We start from the raw sequence: 22849 nt of genomic DNA, 5'->3' as shown, positions 1-22849 counted from the left end.
TTTCTTGGGATGTCTTTGGGGCTTGTGTTCAGCATAGGACAGTTCTATAGAACTTAGCCAGGGCAATCACACCATTTCTTATCATGCATCAATTCAGGATGCCAGATATGATACTAAAGTAGAATTTCTGCTATTTGAAGCCAAGAGAAAACCTACATAAAACCTCCAACTGCACTTGCTTTTGGCTAACTTTAAAAATCACTAATTCTGGAGGTCACACAACTGAGTAATATGTTATTGGTCCCCTGCAATGCTTTGCTGTAGAAGACATCTCTGGTGTGTGAATCATGACGATAAGGGTTGTCTAAGTTTCTTTTGAGGGACTTGAAGACCACTTTTGTTGAAACCACTGACTCTTGGGAATGTGTAAGTGTGTGACAGATGAAATTTGATATCAATAGAATGAAAACTCCATCCCATATCATGCTAATGATGCCATTTCCTCAATCTGCATCTGATAAAGAGATGAAATTTGGTTATATGTGTACAGACTACTGATTACTTCATCTCCGGTCACCTGTTCCCATGCCTTAAATCACCTGCCCCTTTTTTCCAAAAATATCCCCCAATCCTATTCTTGGGGAGATGAATTTGAGCCTTGAGTCTCCCCTTTCACACTGACTACTCTTTGAATAAATTTTTTTCTCTTTTGCAAAACTTGTGTCAGTGATTGGCATACTGTGTGGCAGGCAAAATGGCCTGGTTCAGTAATACATTTACCTTTCCAAATGCTAAGGTTGGGATCAAAGGCAAGTTGCAGATTTTGATCAAAAACAAAGGAAGAAACACACTTTCTTGGCATTCCTATACATGCATACGAGTTTATAAACTGCTTGTAATTAAAGAAAAAAATACAGGAATGGAGATAGATAGAGCTCAGTGACACAACACTTGACTCCCTTTCTCTCTCTCTCTCTCTCTCTCTATATATATATATATATATATGAATATTAATACATTAAAGTGTTTTCAACATATATAACTACTTATCAAGTTGTGCACTTAATAATTTTGCAGTTTTCTATAGAGACCATATTTGACTTTTAAAAAAAAATTAAATAAACAAAAATAAAATAAAAAGCAAAAGTCATTGTAATTGCCATTCATGTCTATGACTGCTCCATGTAGGTTATATATATATATATATAAAACATATAACATATAACATATGTATAACATATATATAACATATATAAAACACTTCAAAAAAGTACTTGTTCATAACCTAACTTATTTTTTCTTAAAATAAATTTCTAGAAGTAGAATAACTTGACCAAGGGTGTGAATATTTTTAATATTCTGGCACTATTGTCTAAGTGTTATTGTTACTCTCTGACAAATGCTGAAGGAAAAGAGCCATTTCTTTACTTTCTTTCATGTACTCTAATTGGGATGAAAACATTCCCTTTGTTGACAAAACATGCTAATTCATTGTTGCCTATATATATATATATTTTTTTTTTTGGTACTGGGGATTGAACCTAGGAGAACTTCACCACTGAGCCACATTCCCAGCCCTTTTTAGTTTTTATTTTGAGATAGAGGTCCGCTAAATTGCTTATGATCTCACGGAGTTGCTGAGGCTGGCTTTGAACTCACAATCCTCGTGCCTCAGCCTCCCCCTCCCAAGTCCCTGGGATTATAGATGTACACCTCTGCACTCAGCAATTGTGGCCTATTTTGCATTTGTTATTTTGTGTTTATTGAACATAATGAACCACCTATCTGGGTATACTGGGGTGGGGAATATTCCTTGAGAAACTTTCTTTACCCAGAGCTATGGTTTGACTAACTTGTCAGATTTATTTGCACTCCCAGTTTTCCTTTGTAAAAATATTCTGACTGTATGCTTTCTCAATGTCAGGTTCAAAATCGGGGGCGGGGGGTGGGTGTTGAAGGAGAGAGAATATGATGCATTTAAAGTTAGGATACTGCTAATTTGGTTGCAGTGGGTAGTGATCAAAAGTATGCACCAAGAAGTCTGTGAAGTTTCAACATTATTCTATTTCTTGATCTAATCATTATTATTTTGTTTAGTTCATTTGATAACTATTATTGAGTTGTTCACTTAATTACCTTGCAATTTTCTATAAACAGCACATTTGACTTTTTAAAATTAAAAAATAAACACAAAATAAAAAGCAAAAAACATTATAATTGACACTCATGTCTTTGAATACTCCATGTAGGGAACAATCTGCACTATTCACCAATAGTCAAATCTCTTTGCTCCAGAAATAGCTATTCATTTGAACCCACAATTTGACTTACATAAATATTTATTGATTTATTGGTGGGGAAAGGAGAGTTACTTCTATGAAAACTACTGAATGCAAACAATACTATCAAACTGCTAAACATGTATAATCTGTGCACAAGACAACTATAAAAAAATGAGAAAATTATTAAAATCTTAAAATAATCTATGTTCAAATCACCTCACTTAAGTTTTTAGTGTCTTTAATTTCTCTGCTTTACAGAAGCAAAATCTGTATAAAAATACTAATTGCTGCTTATGCAAGATTATCTCAAATTCCAAGCACACCCTGTTTCAAAATATAGCCTTGGTTCATAAGGTGTAACAAAACCCACTTAAACTAAAATAATTATTGTATGGAAGATTTAATCTGCTGTTTCTTTTAGAGACCTTACTAATCTGTGAGAGTCCTGATTATATGAGATAAAGTGCATCTACCCTATCTCAGTAATATGGGATGAAGAGATAGGATATCTGAGGAGCAGGACAAATCAAAGATAGGGAAATTTTGCTGGGTAGAGAATAGCAGATGAACAGAAGCCCACCAACCCATATGCTCACTTAAATTCAACTGCCAATCAAGCAGATTTTCTCACCATAAAAAAGGTCTGCTTTTTCCAAAATATTAAAACCCAAGAGTCAGTTTTAAAACCCAAACAGGACTAAGAATGATGTGGTGTTTGATAAAATTATAGTCTTCAAAAAATGTAGGAATAGAACCATTGTGGTATTAACCACAGGCTGACCCAAAGGTAAGGAGCCTAGGAATGGGGCACATGGCTGAGAAAAAGAAAGTGAGCTTCATTCTAGGATTTTGAAATTCAAAACTGCCAAGAAGCTGTCTTAGTCCTTTCATGCTGCTAAAACAAAAATACCCAGAAGTTGGATGGCTTATAAACAGCAGAAATTTATTTCTCACAGTTCTGGGACTAGAAACTCAGCATCAGAGTGCCTGCGGGGTCAGGTTCTGTGAGGGCCTCTTCTGGATTGTACTTCTTGTGTCTTCACATGGCAGAAATTGGCAGGAACCTTTTCTAGTGTTCCTTCTAAAAGGTTACTAATCCTATTCACAAGGGCTTCACCCCATGACCTAATTCGGTCCCAAAGGCCTCACCATCACAGTGGAGGTTAGGATTTCAGCATATGCATCTTAAGGAGATGCAAACATCCGGTCCATTGCAGAACCAATTTTTGTTTTACTGTCCACTTAAGGTTTGTTAATATATATGAATTTTTAGAAGTTTCAGTTACTCAGGCAGATAGATTAGGTTCCTTCCATCTTGTCCTTGGTGACTGAGGCCTGAAAGGAGTTCAGGAGAGGCTTGTTGTGAAATGAGAGAATGGTTTTGGTAACTTGGAGAGTCAAGGTCTATTCATTTTTTTTTTTTTTTTTAATTTTGGTGTAATGACAGCGTTCACAAAGAGTTGGAAGAAGTCACATACAAAAGATGAATAAACTATTATCTTAAATTTCTTATTTCTCTGTGTGTGTGTGTGAGAGAGAGAGAGAGGGAGAGAGAGAAAGAGAGAGAGAGAGAGAGAGAGAGAGAGAGAATTATCTTGTCCCTGTGAAAGAAAAGATATACATCCTTGGTCAAGGAAGTCAAGTTAAAGTACCAGTTCCCCTCCACCTAGCACACAATAAAATACAAAGCCCTGGATCCAACTTTAAAGCGTACCTCTGTGGCCACTTTGTTCTCACCAAAGCCATTTTTCCCTCTATAAGAATAGAAAAAAATCTCTCACCCATGTAATCATTCCCAGAAATATACTCTTCTACAAAAGAAGCCCTCATACTCCATATACAGATCTCAGGCCTTGTGGTTTCTGGGCAGGAAAGATCTGCTCTTCAAATGAGTTTAAGGTTGAAGAATGACTGATGAGTAAATGATGCTTAGTAAATATTTGTTGACATTAAATGGGCAGGTGTGGTAACCTGTCTCCAAAGCTGCTGCTTTTACCTCCCTTCAGGAACTTCTGACTTAAAGAGACAGTTTTTATATAATTACCCAACCAAGTACAATCAGGGATGTGCTCATCCAGAGAATGAGATGACATGCCAAGTGTGTATTGAAGCCTGTGCTTTCAATGTCTGGACATCAAACAAGTCAATGTTTGAATCCACAAACAACTGTGAACTGGGAGCAGAAGAAAGCAGCAAAACACAGCTGTTTGGGCTTGGCGGAGTACCACTCTGCATATTATGTAACAGCTGTTGTGTAATTGTGCATTTAATTCAAAACACATTTATGAAAGACAAAACAATTCAACTTTTAAAAAATGGGTGAGGGGAAACTGAGAGAAAGAGAAATGTTGAAAGAATACGGAAGCTTCTATTTGGTCTTTAAGCAAGAGAGGCAGGGTAGACAAAGACTTCAGAATGGTGTTGCCTTAGAGTCTAGTGACTAGTTGATGCCCCAAACTGGCCCATCTCCTGTTTCTACAAATATAATTTTATTAAAAACACTTACATTCATTACCTATTATCTATAGAGTCTTTTAAACCAAGTAAGTTAAAACAGAAACTGGCCCAAAGAGCTGAAAACACTTCTTTACAGAAGTTCGTCAATTCCTGCGTGCATGAATAAAGGCTAGGTGTCCCAGAGGGTGACATTCAGCTGGAGAACCAAACCAGCTGATTCTGGGGCAGGGAGAAGAAATACCATATTTCACTGCATAGTCGTCACATTTTATGTGAAATTTTTAAAAAAATTTCTTTACCAAAAATGTAGGTCATGACCATTGTGTCAAGCTTTTTAAAAACTTGTGCTGATGTTAACTCGAAAAAAAGTTATTTATTTCTAAACTGTCTTTGGTTACAAGATTAAGATGCACAGAATACTCGTGAATACAGGTTAATATGGTGGTGACGATTATTTGGTGAAATACGGTAGAAATAAGAGCTCTAGTTTTGGAGTCAGACTGGCCTGAAATGAAATTTCGCTTTGTACTTATTAGATCTGTTCATAAACAAGGTAGTTATCCTCCCTCTGTCTGTAAAATGGGGATACCAAGTGAGGATGGAGAGAAACTGAGGCTCCAACACCTGATTTTGGAAAAAAAAAAACTATTCAATAACTTAGTTTCCTTATCTAAATCTCATATTCAGGGTAGCACGCAATGTCACTAGAAAGAAATGACTGTTGTAAATTCTTAGCAATCAGAGTATCCAAAGAATTTTATTTTGTTCTTATTTTAACTTTTTCTGGAACTCCAGTACAGTAAAGCATTGTACTTAAAATGGGAGTACTGCAGTTAAAAATTGTACTTTTTGCAAGTTTCCAGCTTGAAATGTTAAGAACTTGATTTGGGAGTCCTGTTTAAATTCTCTCTTTATCAATTGCGTATAGCAATGATCGGTAGATATAAACACCTAAAACCAGGTTATTTTAGTTAGTTTGTTTATTTATTTGTTTGTTTGTTGTTGTGGTACGAGGGATTGAACTGAGAGAGGTGCTCTACCACTACACCACATCCCCAGTACCACCTCTCCTTACCATTTTAAAAAAAAATTTGAGACAGGTTCTCACTTAGTTGCCCTAGCTGCCCTTGAACTTGTGGTCCTCCTGACTCAGCTTCCTGAGTTGCTGGGACTACAGACCTGTGCCCCTCCACTGAGTTAGGTCACTTAAGTTTTACATGAAGTTTTATAGATGGATGGCATTGCTATGTTGCCAATTGTGGTGACTGTGTACAACAGTAAGTATCCTCTGAGTTCCCTAAATGTCCTGCTGACTTTTCTATTCTCCTATAGAAAATACAGACATTTTAGAGCTTCTGAAATCACAGGAAATCTACTTACCCTACTGTGAGGCACTGAAAATATATCTGATTGATTTTTTTTCAGCCAGGTTCTGGTAGGGTCTAGACAGAAGGCTTTCTTTCCCCAAGAGCACCCTGATTTTCCGGGAGATGGACTAAGTGATGACTGCCTTCTCCTGAAGGTACCTGACTAGGGTCCTCTCCTTCTCAGCTTCTCCTGAGAACAAGTGCCCTTTTAGAGACTCTTTCGATTTGAGAATTCTTAAATTCTCTGATTCCCAGTCTGTCAGAGGACGAAAAGTTACATAGTAGCATAGAAAGCACAAAAAGCCAAAAAAAATAATAACCGGCTTTAGTGGCCAGAGCAGCTGCACCGCAAACCCTTATCACAGGTTTCGGCTTTGTAAATTAATTCATCTGCAAATAGTACACTGTCTCCAGATGCAACTTTGGTGCTGGACGGCTGGTATCTTAAGGATTTAAGTCTAAAGTCGAAGGCTTCCTGCCCTAGGTGTTACAAATAAGTAGTGTCCTTTCTTTTCTGCTCCCAGTCTGTTCATCCAATCATATCCCAATATGCAAATAAACCTTAGCCCGTGCAGATAAAAAGGAACAAATAAAGCCAAGTGCTCTATCAGAACCAAATTGCTGAGCGTGTCACCTGTGTTCCAGGAGCCGAACCAGAAATGTTGTCCTCAGCAATGCCAGAGTTACCTGTTCCACTCACCAATTTGAAGATTCAGTATACTAAGGTTAGTACAACTTGTATGTGCTGCTTTGCCTCGGGTCTGTAAAAAGTACATGTATTTAAAGCATAAAAGGTCAATTTAAGTAAACTTGTGTTCAAGAGCCCTTTGCAAATACAAGAATAAAGGGCTTGCCAAATGCAGGTCTGCGTTTAGTGTCCTGATCAAATGGTGGAGTCTAAATCAGATCCGACAGTTTTTCATAATTTTATTTCTTAAAATCTTTCCAAGTGAAAAGAATTCTCTGTTGTGTGAAAGGTTCTTATACCAGAATTCAGTGGACTTTAGTAAGCAGTTGTATTAACTTGAGTACAACCGGCATGGGTGATTAAAAAAAGGCAAATATTCACTAAAGGAATTTACTAGAAGGAGCCAAACAAGTGGGAAATGTATTTTTAAAGGAGAAACAAAGCCTACTATAATAATATGACTTTTCTATGTGTTTAATAAAATGAGTGTTAGACTCAGAGGACTTAATTCTGACAACTGGCTGAAAGCTGTTTTAAAAACCTTCAAATGAACTTGTATTATTTTGCATATTTTGGGAAAGAAAACGTGCTTATCTATTTCTCCGACCAAGTTTGTTGTTATTGGAGCAGATGTGTCATTGTTAACTGATAAATATTTAGAGAAACAAGAGCAAGAGCCAGACCCAGACTTCAAAATCCACAGCCACAGAGAACTAGGAAATGAATCCTGCTGAAGTTGTTGTGAGAGTAACTCTGAACTTTGCCAATTTCACATTTACAAGTCGCCTTTCCTGTCAGATCCTAGGCCCCCAAATAAAGACATAAACAAACGAACAAACAAATAAACAAAGCAGTATAACCAAAATCAGAGTTAGCTTTATGGTCTGATGCAGAAAGTCAGGTAAGAAACAAACTATTGCAACTCAGAGGAGAGCCATTTTGCTTTGTGAATTAACCAGCAAAAAAGCAAGAGCCTTAAACTTGATGAAGTTCCACTATTACATATTGATTCCTTACTTGTAACCCTGGATGGTTTTGCAGACCTGAGGTCTGTTGCATATTCATTTTCATAAGCACAGCAAATGAGGAAGCTACTCAGCTGATTGGCTCTTTTCCTTAGGAAAATGTCAGCAGACATGAGCCTGTGCCTTTAACAGGGTTGACCAGCAGCTATAAGTACATGAAAGTATTATTTCACAAGGGTTTATTAGAGGGAACATACTTTTCCATTTAAATTTATTGCAAATGGAAACATGAAAATTTTGGTGAATCCACATTCTCTAACAATTACTTTTGGCAAAGGTAGGTTCAAAACATCACAAGACTCCTCTTGACTTTCTTATCAGCTATGCCATTCACAGAAATTTCAATTCAAAATAAGTACTAATAGGTCCTTTTAAAAATACATGCCATGAAGATCAAAATTATGAGTTTAGATTACATCACTGCAATTGTTGGAAAGATTTATTTTTCTATTACACTATCCCAGAAGATACATTAATAGTGTGGATGCTCCCTCACCCTTTCTTTAATTTGACTTTGCAGAAGTTTGCAAATCTTCCTTGTGTGTTTTATCTCTAACATGAAATAAGCTTTCTACTGAATTAAGCTTCACTTAGCAGTTATCAATAAAGCATGTAAGTTATAGTACTAGACAAGTAGGATGTTCCTTAAAATCTAACACACAAGCACAGAACTAGTGATCCCTTAACACAGAAAGATAGTTTTAAAATTTAAATCTGCTCACTTCAAAATCACGGCACAAGAATACCCTTTGAGGGAAAATGAGTGACCTAAGTGTTCAGAAGACAATAAGATCCAAAGAATAAGCATTTGCTCCATGGTTAGTATTTCTCTGGGCACAAATATATGAAGCAATTGGGTGAATTTTGATTTCTCATGCATCTTCTATATGAATCTGGTCTGCTCAGAAAGCATTTTATTATTTGACTTATTGGTTACAATGTTTTCACACTTGGGAGGACACCAGTTATGTATGTAATTAAATCTAAATGGGTGAGCTTTTTCAAATGCCTTTGCGTTTTCTTTTTACTGTGTCCCACTGCAGAATTGTATTGGATTTGCACTTACAAGATGACTTGGGCAAATGATGGTTAGGAAATAAATTTTCCAGTTGCAAACCGAGAAAGTGAGGATTGTGTGATGTTGAGGAATGAGCTTCCCTATCAGCCCCTAAACTTCTGTATTATTTTTCTCTACTATTTTCACGTCTTTCTTCATTATGCTAGAAGTTGTTGGGGTAAAGGAGAGGGAAGGGACCTGCAGGGTTGAACAATAGCAACAACAGAATTTGTGTATCTATATCCTTATAGATCTATATACCTGTACATACATAACTTCAGTAGAAGAGCTACATACTCTTACACTTAAGGCTGATTTTCATCCAAACAAAAGAATTCATTGATGCATATCTTTTATAACTTTTTTTTAGTACAGCCTGATTATTTCTTTGTTGGGGTAGATGGAACAGAGATTAGAGTTTAAGAAATATTTCCAAAGATGAAACAAAAGCTTTTGGAAATTTTAAACCTCAATAACATCATAAATCCATATGAACTTGGATCTCATCCCTACCCTCATTATTCCCCCTTGCAATTATAAGTGAATCCTACATTTGCCAACCCATCCCTTGAATGGAGCTTCTTTGAAAGTTATATGATCATTGGGCATACCTCCCTCAGCCTCCATTTCCTCACAAATAAAATGGGGATTATGAGGGTACCTCTTTCCTAAGGTAGGTGATTGCATTAAATGTATTCACGGATGCAAAGCACTTGAAACACTGGCTGGCACATGGGAAATGTTTAAGACTAACTATTCTAGTTAACATTTATTTTTCTGAATTCCTCCCAGTTTTTCCAGAAATTTCTCTCTCACCTGACCTTTCCTGGACTGCTTCCCACAGGTACTCTTCTCGTCTCATTTTCTTCCCTTAGTTTTCCTGTCACTCTGTCTTGCACAGTCATGTCCCACCTGACAAAGATTGCATTGGAGCGAAGTTCCTAAGGTTTATCCAGGATTTCAGGGATCAAGACTTTTCTCTTATGGGATTTGGTAACTCGGTTTCCCATTCTCCTTTCATAAGACTGTTTTTACCTTGGGGGGAAAAAAAAAGACAAATGGGAAATTCAAGAAGACAAGCTTTCTCAGATACGGTTCAAACCCCAAAAGTTTAACTTCATTATTAAATTTAGCTCATTAAACAATAGTTTGTTCATGTGTGAAATTTTTTTTCGTCAGCTAATGACATTTTATACACATATTTACATACAGGAAAAATTAGAGCTAAAGTTCATTTGGTTTACTCTGCCACTGACTGTTTGAGTTCTATGTAACAATTTCACTGACTCCATCACAATAACCCTAAGAGGAGACTACTATGTCCTTTTTACACCTAAGGGAACTAAAGAACAGAGTGGCTAAGTACCTTCCCTAAATCTACACAACTGGTGAGTGACAAAGCTAACACTGGTTGATTGAGGCCTGGCACTAACAAGTGACTTATCTGAGGCCAATACCACTACTTGGGGGAGGTGGAATTGCAATGCTTTATCCATTTTTATTCTGACCTTCATTTTTCTATTCCTGATTACTGGAGGATGCATGACCATGAGACTTTCCAGCTGCTACTCAGCTGTTCCCAGGCCAGGAAGAAGACATTTGCCACCAACTTAGAAAAATAAGAGAACTATAGGGACAGTCAAAAGGAAAGAGGTTTCCTGCTTTGAATGAAAGGGTGGAGTTTGGGTTGGGAGAGGCTGTGAGGCAGAAGACTTTGACATAGGAGCATGAGCTCTGTATGAACTGCATTTCTTCAGCTCCTATGGATTAAATTTTGGCAATTATTTCTCTTGATTTCTAGTTGGTTTAAACTTTCTGTATTAAAAATATTTTTGATAGGAAAGAGTCATTAATCTTTGAATACTGTGTGGCAGGCACAATTTGAAGTGATTCTATTTTTCCCCCCACATTATCTCTTCTTTAAATTTCTATAATAGCCAAATTCAGGTCACATATATTTCCAAATACCATCCCTTCCCTTATCTTTCCCTTTTTCCTATGCTTCCTCTTATTTCCCCCTTTTTTTTCATCAAATAAGGTGATTGTGAGATTGCTCTGTTAGGTCTCATAATATAAAAAGGCTAGTGTGATTCTTGTCTCATGGAGATTATATTCCTAGAGCATGTGTGGGGTTGAAAACATGCAAATAAGAATATTTTAATCACAAATTATGGTAAGTCCTAAAAGAAAGAATCCTGGAAGTTGAGAGGGGATGAGGGGCAAAAGTGTACTTTTGAGGAGTTTGTTTGGAAGAACCCCTTTAAGGAAGGGACATTTGAGGTCATTTTGAGGGATACAGAGAATAGGGTGGCCTAGAAAAGTGGGAAAGAACCAAGGTTTAGCAGCCATAACAGTGAAAGACCCTAGAGACAAAAACTTTTTATGTTGAAAGAACTGTCCAAAGTCTAATATGGCTGGCATAGAGTAAGGAAAAGAATGTGTGAGATTAGAATAGAGATGCAGACTGCGGTTGCATTGACTGATTTTGGGGGGAAGGGAAACCACTGAGGGGTGCTTAAAACAGGACTAAACTAGAAAGATGTTCAACAAAAAGATGACTGTATAGTAGCACTAGCACTACTTTCCCTTGAGAAACTTTTTTTTTTTTTTTTCTTGTACCAGGGATTGAACCCAGGGATATTTAACCACTGAGCTGCATCCCCAGCCTTTTTTTTAAAAAAAAGTATTTTTATTAGAAACAGTGTCTTCACTGAGTTGCTTAGGGCCTTGCTAAGTTACTGAGGCTGGGTTTGAACTCTCAATCCTCCTCCCTCAGCTTCCCAGGTCACCCTGAGTCACTAGTATTACAGGCAGGCACCATTGCGCCTGGATTTCCCGCCCCCCAACCCCCACCCCCTGTGTTTTTTATTATTGATTTTTGAAACAGGTTCTCACTAAGTTGCCCAGGCTAGCCTTGAACTTGCAACCTTCCTGCCTCAGGCTACCAAATCCCTGGGAATATAGATGTGTACCATCACTCCAGTTGACTTGAGGTTTTTTCTAACTTCTTACTGAAGCAATATTTTATTTGCTTGAGGCTTGGAAGTAATTGAACGAATAGCCAAGTGTCTATAAGGTACCGTGGTTTAACAAGTTCAGTCTGGCTTCTATTTTCATCTTCTATACTTAGTAAATAATGTGACCTTGGCCAATCTTCTAATCTCCTTGAGCTTCAGTTTCCCTGTCTGTGAATTGGGAATAAAAATGGCTTCCTTGGAATGTATCTGAGAGAACTAAGTGGTTTGTGGAAAATGCCAATACTTACCATTTGATCTCTTTTTGACCTCTCCTTCCTAAGAGGATGCCTAGAATTCTTAATTGTTCCGTACTTGGTGTTGTCGAAATTTATAATTATGTTACTGTCACGATTCAAAACTGATTCCATCTATTTATCTTAAGATCAGCTCAGAATTAACCCATGGGAAGGAGTTAAAAAAGATGTTATCAGGGTCCCATTTTAAAGTTCAGAAACCTAAGCTCAGATGGTATGACTGATTTGCTCAAGGTCACCCAGATCCTAAGGTGCAAATATAAGACTGTACTGCTTTCTGAGTCCTGTCATTTCATATCTGATGCTTTCCCACATATTACTTATCCATTAACTAGAAAAGACAGTAGTACTCTAATCTCACTCAAGAAAACCTAATCAATAGAAATCTCAAAGTAAATAGCACATATCCTAAGACAGGGATTTATCTCCATTTCAGAATGACTCTCAGTATTACAAGTGTTCACGACTTTTTCTTATGTTTGACATATTATTTATTTTCCCATACTGTTTTACATAATTTCCCTCTGAAGATTAATCAGCCTGACTGAAGAGACTTAGAAAGCATCATAAATCACATGACTTTTTAAATGTGGATTTCACCTATGGAATTTTTCACTAACTACCAATTGAAATGATAGAACTGGGTGAGAAGCACTCACGAACTTTATGAGAAATAATTCATTTGAAGAGCAACCCCATGTTGAGGTAGTGCCTCTGAAGTGAAATGTCACAGGTAATCTGTAGAACAGGTCAAAATAAAAACAACAACAAAAAGAGCAGCCCTTCATGTGAACGCAGATAGATAATGTGGAGATGTGCTTGTCCTACGTAGCACTGATCTAGTGTCAGACGGTAGAGGAGGGGTGTTGGGTTTTCATGACACTATCACAATTGCGGTCAGGGGATACGTTACATGTTGACCAGATATAAGTGACAACATATAGCCATGTTCAAAAGAACTTGAGCGATGATTGTTTTATAGTTGAATATCTAATTAAAATCTAATAAACAAATCAGGAAAGAAAGTAAAGAGTGGTCCCTGTTTATCCAATTCTACTTTCTGTAGTTTTGATTACCTGTGATCATCACCTAAGTCAGAAAATATTAAATAGGAAATGCCAAAAATAAACAATTCGTAAATCTTCAATCGTGTACTATTCTGAGTAGTATAAAGAAGTCTTGCGCCATTGTACCATCTCCCACCTGGGAAGTGAATCATACGTTGTCCAAAGTACCACACCATGTACACTACCCCCTCGTTAGTCCCTTAGGAGCCATCTAAATTATGAAATCTACTATGTCTATCTCATAGTGCTTGTGTTCAAGTAACTTTTTTTTTTTTTTTTTTTTTTTTTACTTAATAATGGCCCCAAAATGTATATGTAGTGATGCTGGCAATTTCTATATACAAAAGCAATATCATAAAGTGTTTGCTTTCAGTGAACAAGTGAAAAGTATAATAAGATATTTTTGGCCAGGCACAGTGGCATACACCAGTAATCCTAGTAGCTGGGGAGGCTGAGGCAGGAGGATCATGAGTTCAAAGCCAGCCTCAGCAATTTAGTAAGGCCCTAAACAACTTAGCAAGACCCTGTCTCCAAATAAAATATAAAAACTGGCCAGGGATGTGGCTCAGTGGTTAAGCACCCCTGGGTTCAATACCTGGCACCAAAAAAAAAAAAAAAGATATTTCAGAGCAAGATACCATATTCACATAATTTTTATTGCTGCATATTGTTTAATTATTCTATTTTATTGATATTACTCTCTTACTTGGCTTAATTTATGAATTGAACTATATTATAGATATGTGCATATAGCAATGAACATAGCATATATAGAATTTGATACTACCAGTGACTTCAGACATCTACAGAAGATCTTACAATATTTCCCTACAGATAAGAGGTACTAGTATATTTGCATAAACCTGAATTTCATGACTACTATGTTTTGAGTGTTTGTATGTGTGCATACGTGTGTATCAAAAGTTCCCACAAACTTAGCAGCCTCCTCTGGAAGGGATGTAAAGTGTTGCTGATATTTGGTTTTCTGGCATTGCAATATCTCTACATGATTTATTATAATGTTGCAATTGTTAAAGGCATTTGCTCCCTGCAAATTTACACAGATATCACTGCTCTGAAAACTTTGCTTTGACTGATACCTCCTCTGTCCTAAGTCGCTATCAGGCTTTCTCCACTGATCTCCAAAGACTTTTTTAGAGGTCAAAAGAATACAAATAAGAAACGACTGAATTGTGCTCTATATTTGGCATTTTCATTAGAAGGGAGAGGGCTTCCATGTAAGCAGTGGTGTCATTGAGTGTTGATACTGTTAAATACGAAGTATGCACAGAACTTTCTAGTGCTTCTGAAGCTTCTCTCTTGAATACAGGACATGTATGATATACAGAAGTTGCTGGCAAGTATTTTTATTATCTTTAGGAAAGACCGTTAGTGTGGTTCAAAATAAATGTTGCAGTATCTTTTCTTTTTCCCTGACAAGAAAAGGCTGAATGACTTTTTAAAACAATCAGAAAAAAAAAAAAAAAAAAGAAGTATGTAGTCAGATTACAGAAGTCAGGCTATAATATAAAACAGAAATGGAAGAAAACTTATATTTCTCCTATTTTTGTTTTGTTCACTCTCTCATTTGTTTTTATTCCTTTGACTGTAAATATTTTCCTTCCATCTGTTATTTCCTCCTTAATTTCCTTTTACATTTTTCTACTTTGAGTTTCAACATTTTGCTTTGCTGCCTCGGGTTTGGGTTGAAAGTAGTTGCCAGAGATCTTCCTTTGATTCTTTTAAATGTTTCACACCCCACCTAACTTACTGTTCATCATCCCTTTCTTTCATATCTCACTCCCTGTGGTCTTTGGTACTTGGTCAGGTTCCTAGGGCGGGAGAACATTTACACTCTTGCAGCACACTTCACTTCCTGCAAGTCTGTGTTCCCACCCACCACTTCCCTGCTGTGACCCTGGCTTTCAGGATTGGAAATTCATGCAGGTAACATGAAATGGAACTCTCATCACCACCTTGGACTATCTTAAAAGAAATCCTTTGTGCATCAAAAATGTGATTGACCACCAAGAAAGTCTTGGCTTTCTCAGTAAGACCCTAGAGTTGGTGGCCCAGTTGCTGTTCTACAAAGGTAATGTGATTTAGGGTACCATGTTGGAGGGAGTCAGTACTTCTCCACTTTAACCAACAGTCTCCAAAATCTTCTATGAGTAGATAAGGCTAGTAGAGCTTTATTTTCCCATTGGTAAAATTCAATTGAACCTAAATCAGAAATATTTTGATAAAATTACTTATTTATTTAGAATTGTAGTTTTACACCAAATACATTAATAATGACAATAACAACAGAAATGATAATAGTAACTTTTCCTCTAGAAAGGCAATACTATCCCAAAATTATGACTTAGATACTAAACTGCAACCAGGAAACAGCTACTTATTTATCAAAGGTAATATGATACATCTATTTAACTTTGACATATCTAAATGTAGAGTAGAAAGCAATTTCTAAGTTGCCTCAATATTCTTTCTGAGTATTTCCTTCTATGATTTCCATGAGTATACATAAACATTTCCAACCAATACTGTAAACTTTGAATTGATGTCAGCTGTACATCAATATTCAAAAGCATCCTGAGTCTAAAATTCATAAATGGAATATAGTGAATATAATGGTTAAATAGTACCCAAGAATATTTTACTTGTATAGCAACATCCCCTTTTCCCTAAAATTGCTTAAGACCAATCACACATGGAAAATGAGGTTGTCCCTATGACAGATGATTTCAACTGGACTAAAATAAAGTCTTACAACTATGATAATAAACATTCATTTGGCCTGGACATGTCCATATGACCATTTAATGTAATGGAAGTGTGATTATTCACATCCATTGGGTCACACAGTTAGCTAGCAGACAAATGCCAAATGTAAAGCTAATCAAATTAAAACAGTAAAAAGACAACTAAGGGAGTTCCCACCAATAATTTCTCCACAGCTAAGGGGAAGAAGAGGGTGGGGCAACACCTGACCCTCAGGGCTCTTGAAGGTCATATAACCTACACTGAAGTCGGTCTTAATGCTGAAAGCTCTGTGTATAGAAGAAGGTCTAAAATTTTTAATTTGCAGACTTCAGATCACCTACTGTGGTAGATACTACTACCTGCTCTAAAGCCTTAGGACTTATCTCATTCTTGGCTTGTTAACATAGTCTCTGGCTTAATCTTCTAGACTCTGGTTACTGTACTTCAAGTTCATTTGGAGCACTTTAAAATCAATATTCCTAAAACATTTATTTGATCCAGGAAGGAGTTCAAGCTCTTCATCCTGGGGATTAAGATCAACCACAAATGAACTTGATTTTCATCATCAGATCTTATCCCTGACTTTCTTTCCACTGACACTCTCAGTTTGGGGCTGATCTCTTCACTGTGTTGCAGCAAGACAAGATTTGCCCATCCCTTTGCTGGTTTCCACCTGTCCACCAATCCCTTCCCTTCCTTCAGCACTTTCTTCCAGCCCATGACTCTCTCTTCTGTGAATCACTGCTTTGGCCATTTAATTGTACATCTTTGGTACTCACTGACTTACCTTAATGGGTCAGCCAGCCATCTCCTCTTAGATTATAAACCTCTGGAGATAAGGCCCACAGCCAATTCATCTGCATTTTCCCACAGTACCTCCCAGATTATGTCTCCAGTATTTGCTCATTACTTGGCAAAAATGTGTCCTACAAAACAAAAGTGACCATCTAGGATTCTGTAAATATGAGCACAAGTTAAAACAATGTTCTCCTCCCTTAAAAGTTAAAACCGAATGATGCACAGTAATGGCATTGAAATTATCTAGAACTGATCTTTTCAGTTGCCCGACGGCTGCCAGATGAACTTGTGTTATTAGATTAGGTTAATGTTCATTGACAAAACCTTCGCTGACTTTTATCTGGGTGCAGGGATGGGGTGAGGGTTAGATACAGTTAAGATGCACAACTCTGATAATAAAGCAAGATGGTCTATATATATTATAATGATTCTTTCACCAAAATAAATTATACATAGGGAGCAAAATATATTGTATTGAGGGTGTATTATTGAAAACTTGAAAACCACAAATTATCACAGACCTAAGGGTAAGAGGACCCAGGCAGGAGCTGGGAAGTCTCACCAGAAGCCTAACAGAGTGACATCTGCATATTGTTTTCATTTGATTTGTGTGTGTGTGTGTGTGTGTGTGTGTGTGTGTGTGTGTGAATTTATACCATAAAAGGATGGAATTCTCCATGTATCTCTACAGGATGAGACTTAGGCTCTCTCAGTTTAAAGATATAAAGTCTGAGGAGGTAACACAATCTTTAGAGCAGAATTAGCAAGTGTGAGTGAATCTGATGCAAGTTTTGAAAGGCTGATTAAAAACCTAGGGCAGGTACTGTGATTTGTTTGAAATTTCATGGGCTGATATGTGGATATCTAACTTTAACACAAAGCAACACCTAACAACTAATTGCATGAATATTTGCATGCTATTTGGGAAAAAGGTTACATCCAATGGGAACAACTAATAAAATCTTCATGAGGAGATGATGCATTTAGCTAGAGTTTCAAGTACAAGAAGGAAATAATGAAACTACAATCTGAAAAGGAGCATGAATAGAGGTGGGGTGCAAAGAAGGTTGTGGTGTTGGAGGCAGAAGAGGGAGGCCCAAACTGGGATACCCCAGGGGCAAAGGCTAGAAAAGCATGCTGAGGCCAGATCATAAACTGCTTCCGTGCTAAGAGGCTTGACAAGGGAAGCCACTGAAGTATTCTGAGGAGGAATTTAGATAAAAAGCTGAACTTGGTTGGTTGAGGAAGATTCTAGTAGCTGAGTGAAAATTAAATTTTAATTAGGCAGAGGTAGAGGGCAGGGAAGACAGGGAGAGGAATTGGATAGTAGGAAGAAACAAGGAGAAGTGAAAAAGTGACTAGGGATTTCATATATCGGTAACTGAAGAAGGAAGGTGTGTGTGTGTGTGTGTGTGTGTGTGTGTGAGAGAGAGAGAGAGAGAGAGAGAGAGAGAGAGAGAGAGAGAGAGAGAGAGAGAACCAGAGAAAGAGAGGGAGTGGGGGTTGATTAAAGTGTTTCCCAGCCTTCTCTTGGGAAGAAAAATACTAAGCAGTAAAGGCCTGGGATGCATAAAAGAAAATACTCCCTAAGAGTAATTATGGGGTTCTGTAAAGTATGTTCCTGGTAGCTAGTGTGCTGAGTCACTTTAAGAGACGTTGGGCAACTCAGTACTTTAATCTGAATTTATTTTTCATTGAGTTGACCTAAGCTGCTATTTATTTTTCTTTTTTGAGTATGGTTTGATGAATTTTATGGTCTCCCTCTGTATTTGATTACCCTATCACAGTAGCAAGGATTTTCTTGGTACTGGATCGTCCTCATGTATCTATCTTTCCACATCTCTAGTCTCTGCATCTGAACTGCTTTGGGTCCCATTGTCCTTTATTTATTCATGCTCACATTTTTTTTTCCCTATTGATTCCAGCTAGCACTAAAATTCTTTTGAACTCTTCAGCATATATAGGATAATGTCATTTTGTTCTAGGTACAATTGTATTGGTGCATACAGGCAAACAAAAAGGCTTGTCCTCCGCCTCATTTTGTAGCAAGTCACAAATAGCATAGTGTCCTCATGTGCGGAATGTATGACCTTGACAGCCATTGCTGGTAAATGTTTAATAACTAAGTGATTTGCACTTAACATACCAGCTGATTTAAACCTTGGGCAGTGGTGTTTTAATACATGCTGGATTGAACTATTAATACTTTATTTGTAGGTATCAGGTCAGAAGAGGTGCCTCAATTAAGATGTATGTTACAAACCCAATTCGTAAGACATCTCTTTTAAGACTGGATATATCAATTTCCTATGAATCAAAATTAAATGAACTAACTCATGTTGTCATAGCCTCACAAAAAGTTGTAATATATGCCATACAATACTTATCATGATTGTTTTCCTATTTCAGTAATAAGAAAAAAAGGAGAATAAATGAGAAACAAACTGATGAAAAAAGATTTCTCTAGTATATGTCAGAAACAGAGAACAGCTTTAGTTGTCATGAAGGGGTTATTTCTTAATTTGGCTCTATCAAATATTCTTCTTCAGTACAAGTAAATGAATATTAAAGCTGAGTTTTAGAGGAAGTGCAAATTCAAGGCTGCAAAAGTTAAGACTTAGAGTTTTTATATGAATGATTAGATGTTTTTTGATACTTTAACAATTTTTTTTCCCATTACAGTGCTTATAGAATAAAATTCCAAATTCTCTGGGCCACTCTTTCTTTACATGCATGTCTCTATCTTATAGATATCTTTAAAAATCTAGCACCTGATCTCATCTGAATATGAATAAATTATAACTCGTTCTAAAAGAACAAATCCCCTATGTCTTTAAAAAGTTGATGAAAAATACACCATTAGTCAACTTTTTTGAAGCAAAGTTCTTTTTTAAAACCCACTCAAAAGCTAGCTTTATAACAGTAAAATGAAGCATCAGAAAATTATCACTTGTGATACCAAATCACCAGTAGTCCCAAATGAGCATGTTCACAATCTGAAGTGGAAAATAGGAGCAATGATTGACAGATTAAGCCCACCAAAACTTCTGCTCCTACCTCCAGTTCACGGCAATTTCAGGTAAAAGCATCATTTTCTAAATCATTTTCTCCAGTCTATAATCTCTAACATTGACATGACCATATACTTTCATGAAACTTAAAATACTACTTTATTTATTGTGCACACATATTTGTGTGTATGTATGTGTGTTTATATGTAAAATGTCAGAAACAACCAAAAATTTTTCAAGGGGAGGAGAATAAACAAAATTTAAATATCATATCATGCTTCCACTTAAGTTTATAAAAATATCCAAAATTCACTACATATTTTTTTTTTAATTAACCTAGTTTCTCGGCATCCTTACAGATCTTCATAAACAATGAATGGCATGATTCAGTGAGTGGCAAGAAATTCCCTGTTTTTAATCCCGCGACTGAGGAGAAAATCTGTGAGATAGAAGAAGGGGATAAGGTGAGTTTCCAAACACTGGTTCCATTTCACGCAGGGTTTCTTTGTTTCTCACCATTCTGAGCTCTCGAACCCCATTGCAAGCTTAACAAATGTCATCAAAATGTGGCTCCTAGGGCAATTTGGGAAATTTCTAGGTTGTCCTTGGTACATGAAGGGTACTTGATGGACCTGTAATGATAATGAGCCTATGGTGTTATGAAGATTATTTTCATATTATTTTTCCTTGATTATTTTGCAACTGGATTAATGTCTAGATTTATTATACACACAGACTACATAAAGAGGCATTGTTTATAGGTCTAAAAAAGAGAAAAACCTTAATCATATGGAATCATTAAGTTGCTACATGAAACTAAAATAAAATAACATAGAAACTATATATTGCCAAGTTATTTCATTAAAAATTATCTAATTAATATTAATAAATACATTTAAAAGTTGAATTTTAAAATGACTTTAATTGAGTAATTATAGTGTTATTTTAGTAACAAAAGCAAAAAAACAAACTTATTGAGTGACAGTTTTTTAAATTCTAAAAGCTGTTTTAATTTATTACTTAGAGCAACTTTATGAAGAAACATACACTTACTTTTAGTTTGTTTTACAAATGATGATAAATGGCAGAATAGAAGGGGTGCATGAGTTACTCCAGGTGACACTGCTAATAAGCAATGAAATCAGTATTCTAGTTCTGTCCTGCCCCCAGAACCTGTGAGTAGTATGGTTACTGCTTTACCTTGAAATTATTATGAAGGTAAGCTCATAGTATTCACTGGAACTATCACAGGTTTCTGCCCAGTTTCCACTTTTTCATTCCCTTAGCCTCAAACCGTGAGATCACAAATGTCAAAGTACTGACTGAGTCACACAGGCCTATTCCAACATAGCAAGAAACCCGAGAGACCTGTTTGGATTTTCTAGGAGGCCCTGGATTCAGACTGCAATATTATCAGAACAAAGTGAAACTCAGACCTTGAAGAGCAAAGGAGTTTCAGAAAAGGAGTCAACAATGTGAGAAGTAGAAACAGAACAGAATGGACACTTGTCACTTGCTTTCAGATTTCACTTTCTTTACATCCTAAGGAGTTAACCATGCATGAGTTCTTCACTCTGCTTCTCTTGCCTTAGGGGAAGTGTCCCTACACACAAAGGTCCTTTATAATATTGCTCAACACTTACCTATGGCTTCTGTCCAAGGCCACCCCATTGACCTACAAGTTCCAACTTCACCATGCCCAGTGTCACTCCCCAAACATTGCTTACTGGTCACTGCCTCTGCATGTCGAGAGCTCAGTCCTCAGAAATAGTTGAAATCACCATCTATAGTAAGAGTACAGAGTTTCCACATTTGGACTTAAGAGTTCCTGTTCCTTTTGTTTAAAATAAGGAACTAGGAAATACATGGAGGGTTAAATGATAAATACAGAGCTTTTCAAAAGTTCCAGGCACATAAAACCTCCGTCATTACAGTGTTTTATATTTCTTTCAAGCTCTCTTGAACCTTCCCAGGCAGAATTTCTCTCTTCTGTGTCATTATAGAATATTGTATTTGCTGATGATAATCCTGGTATCATATAGTTACTGATTGCTTAGTCTGAGACAATGTACTCTTGTGGAGATCAACATTGTGTCTTAAGTTCATGTTCTCTGCTTCTGGCAATGTTTCAATGCAACTGAACATGTGAATGCAAAAACTTTCTCTTCCATCAAATTCTAATAGTGTTGACAATCATTTCCAAGGCAGTAATACTGAAAATTTGGTGTACCTCGGAACGTCCTGGAAGGTGTCTTAAGATGCAGAACCACACTCTTCCCTAGAATTTGTTTCCATAGTAATAGAATGGAGCCTGAGAATTTGCCTTTCTAATAAATCCTCAGGCATTGCTGATATTGTTCTTTGGGAAGGAAGTAGGAGAATACATTTTTGCAAACCATCAAATTAAAGTATTAAACCACAAATTGTAACCCTTTCAAGGGTTAGCATTTAATAAGGGACATAAATTTGTTTAATAGACATGATATTTGCACATATTTATGGGGTAAAATGTGATAACTCAATGCATACACGCAATGATCAAATCAGGTAATTACCATTTCCACCACCTCACACATTCAACAGTTATCTTTAGAGCCTATGAACTTCTCTCTTCTAGTTCTTTATAAAATATATATTAGATTGTTGTAAACTGTAGTCATCCTGTTGTGCTGCAAAGCACTAAAACTTCCTCCTAACAACACTTTGAACCCATTATTCAATCTCCCTCTGCTGCTTTTTCTACCTCCTCTTCTTGACCTCTAGTAATCTCTATTGTACTCTTTTCTTTGTGATCAGCTTTTTATTTTTTGTTTCTATCTATGAGTGAACTCATGCAGCATTTGTCTTCTGTGCCTGGCTTATTTTACTTCACATAATGTCCTCTGGCTCCATCCATTTGTCACAAATAACAGGATTTCATTCTTTTCATGGTCGAATCATGTTCTATTGTCCATATAAACCACATTTTCCTTATCCATCCATCTGCTGATATGTAGAATCCATATCTTGTGTAATATAAATAGTTCTGCAATAAACATGAGAATGTAGGCACTTCTTTGATCAACTGGTTTCACTTTCTGAGTATATATATACTCAGAAATGAAATTCCTGGATCATATG

At 36.6% G+C, this 22849-nt stretch overlaps 1 protein-coding gene across 2 annotated transcripts in view; it reads left to right on the top strand.

The window, feature by feature from the left end:
- Nucleotides 1-22849, top strand: part of Aldh1a1 (aldehyde dehydrogenase 1 family member A1) — a 145834-nt gene that overhangs the window by 90674 nt on the left and 32311 nt on the right. Inside the window, exons 3-4 of one of the 2 annotated variants that reach the window (XM_047525288.1) lie at nt 6692-6771; nt 20089-20193. In XM_047525288.1, the coding sequence (XP_047381244.1) occupies nt 6692-6771; nt 20089-20193 (185 nt within the window). The remainder of the gene's footprint in view (nt 1-6691; nt 6772-20088; nt 20194-22849) is intronic. The other variant, XM_047525289.1, reaches the window with a different exon arrangement.

This window comes from Sciurus carolinensis, chromosome 14, assembly GCF_902686445.1.
Source record: "Sciurus carolinensis chromosome 14, mSciCar1.2, whole genome shotgun sequence".
NCBI classification, from domain to species: Eukaryota; Metazoa; Chordata; class Mammalia; order Rodentia; family Sciuridae; genus Sciurus; species Sciurus carolinensis.
Note: the sequence above shows the minus strand (reverse complement) of the source record. Positions and strands in the feature narration are given on the sequence as shown.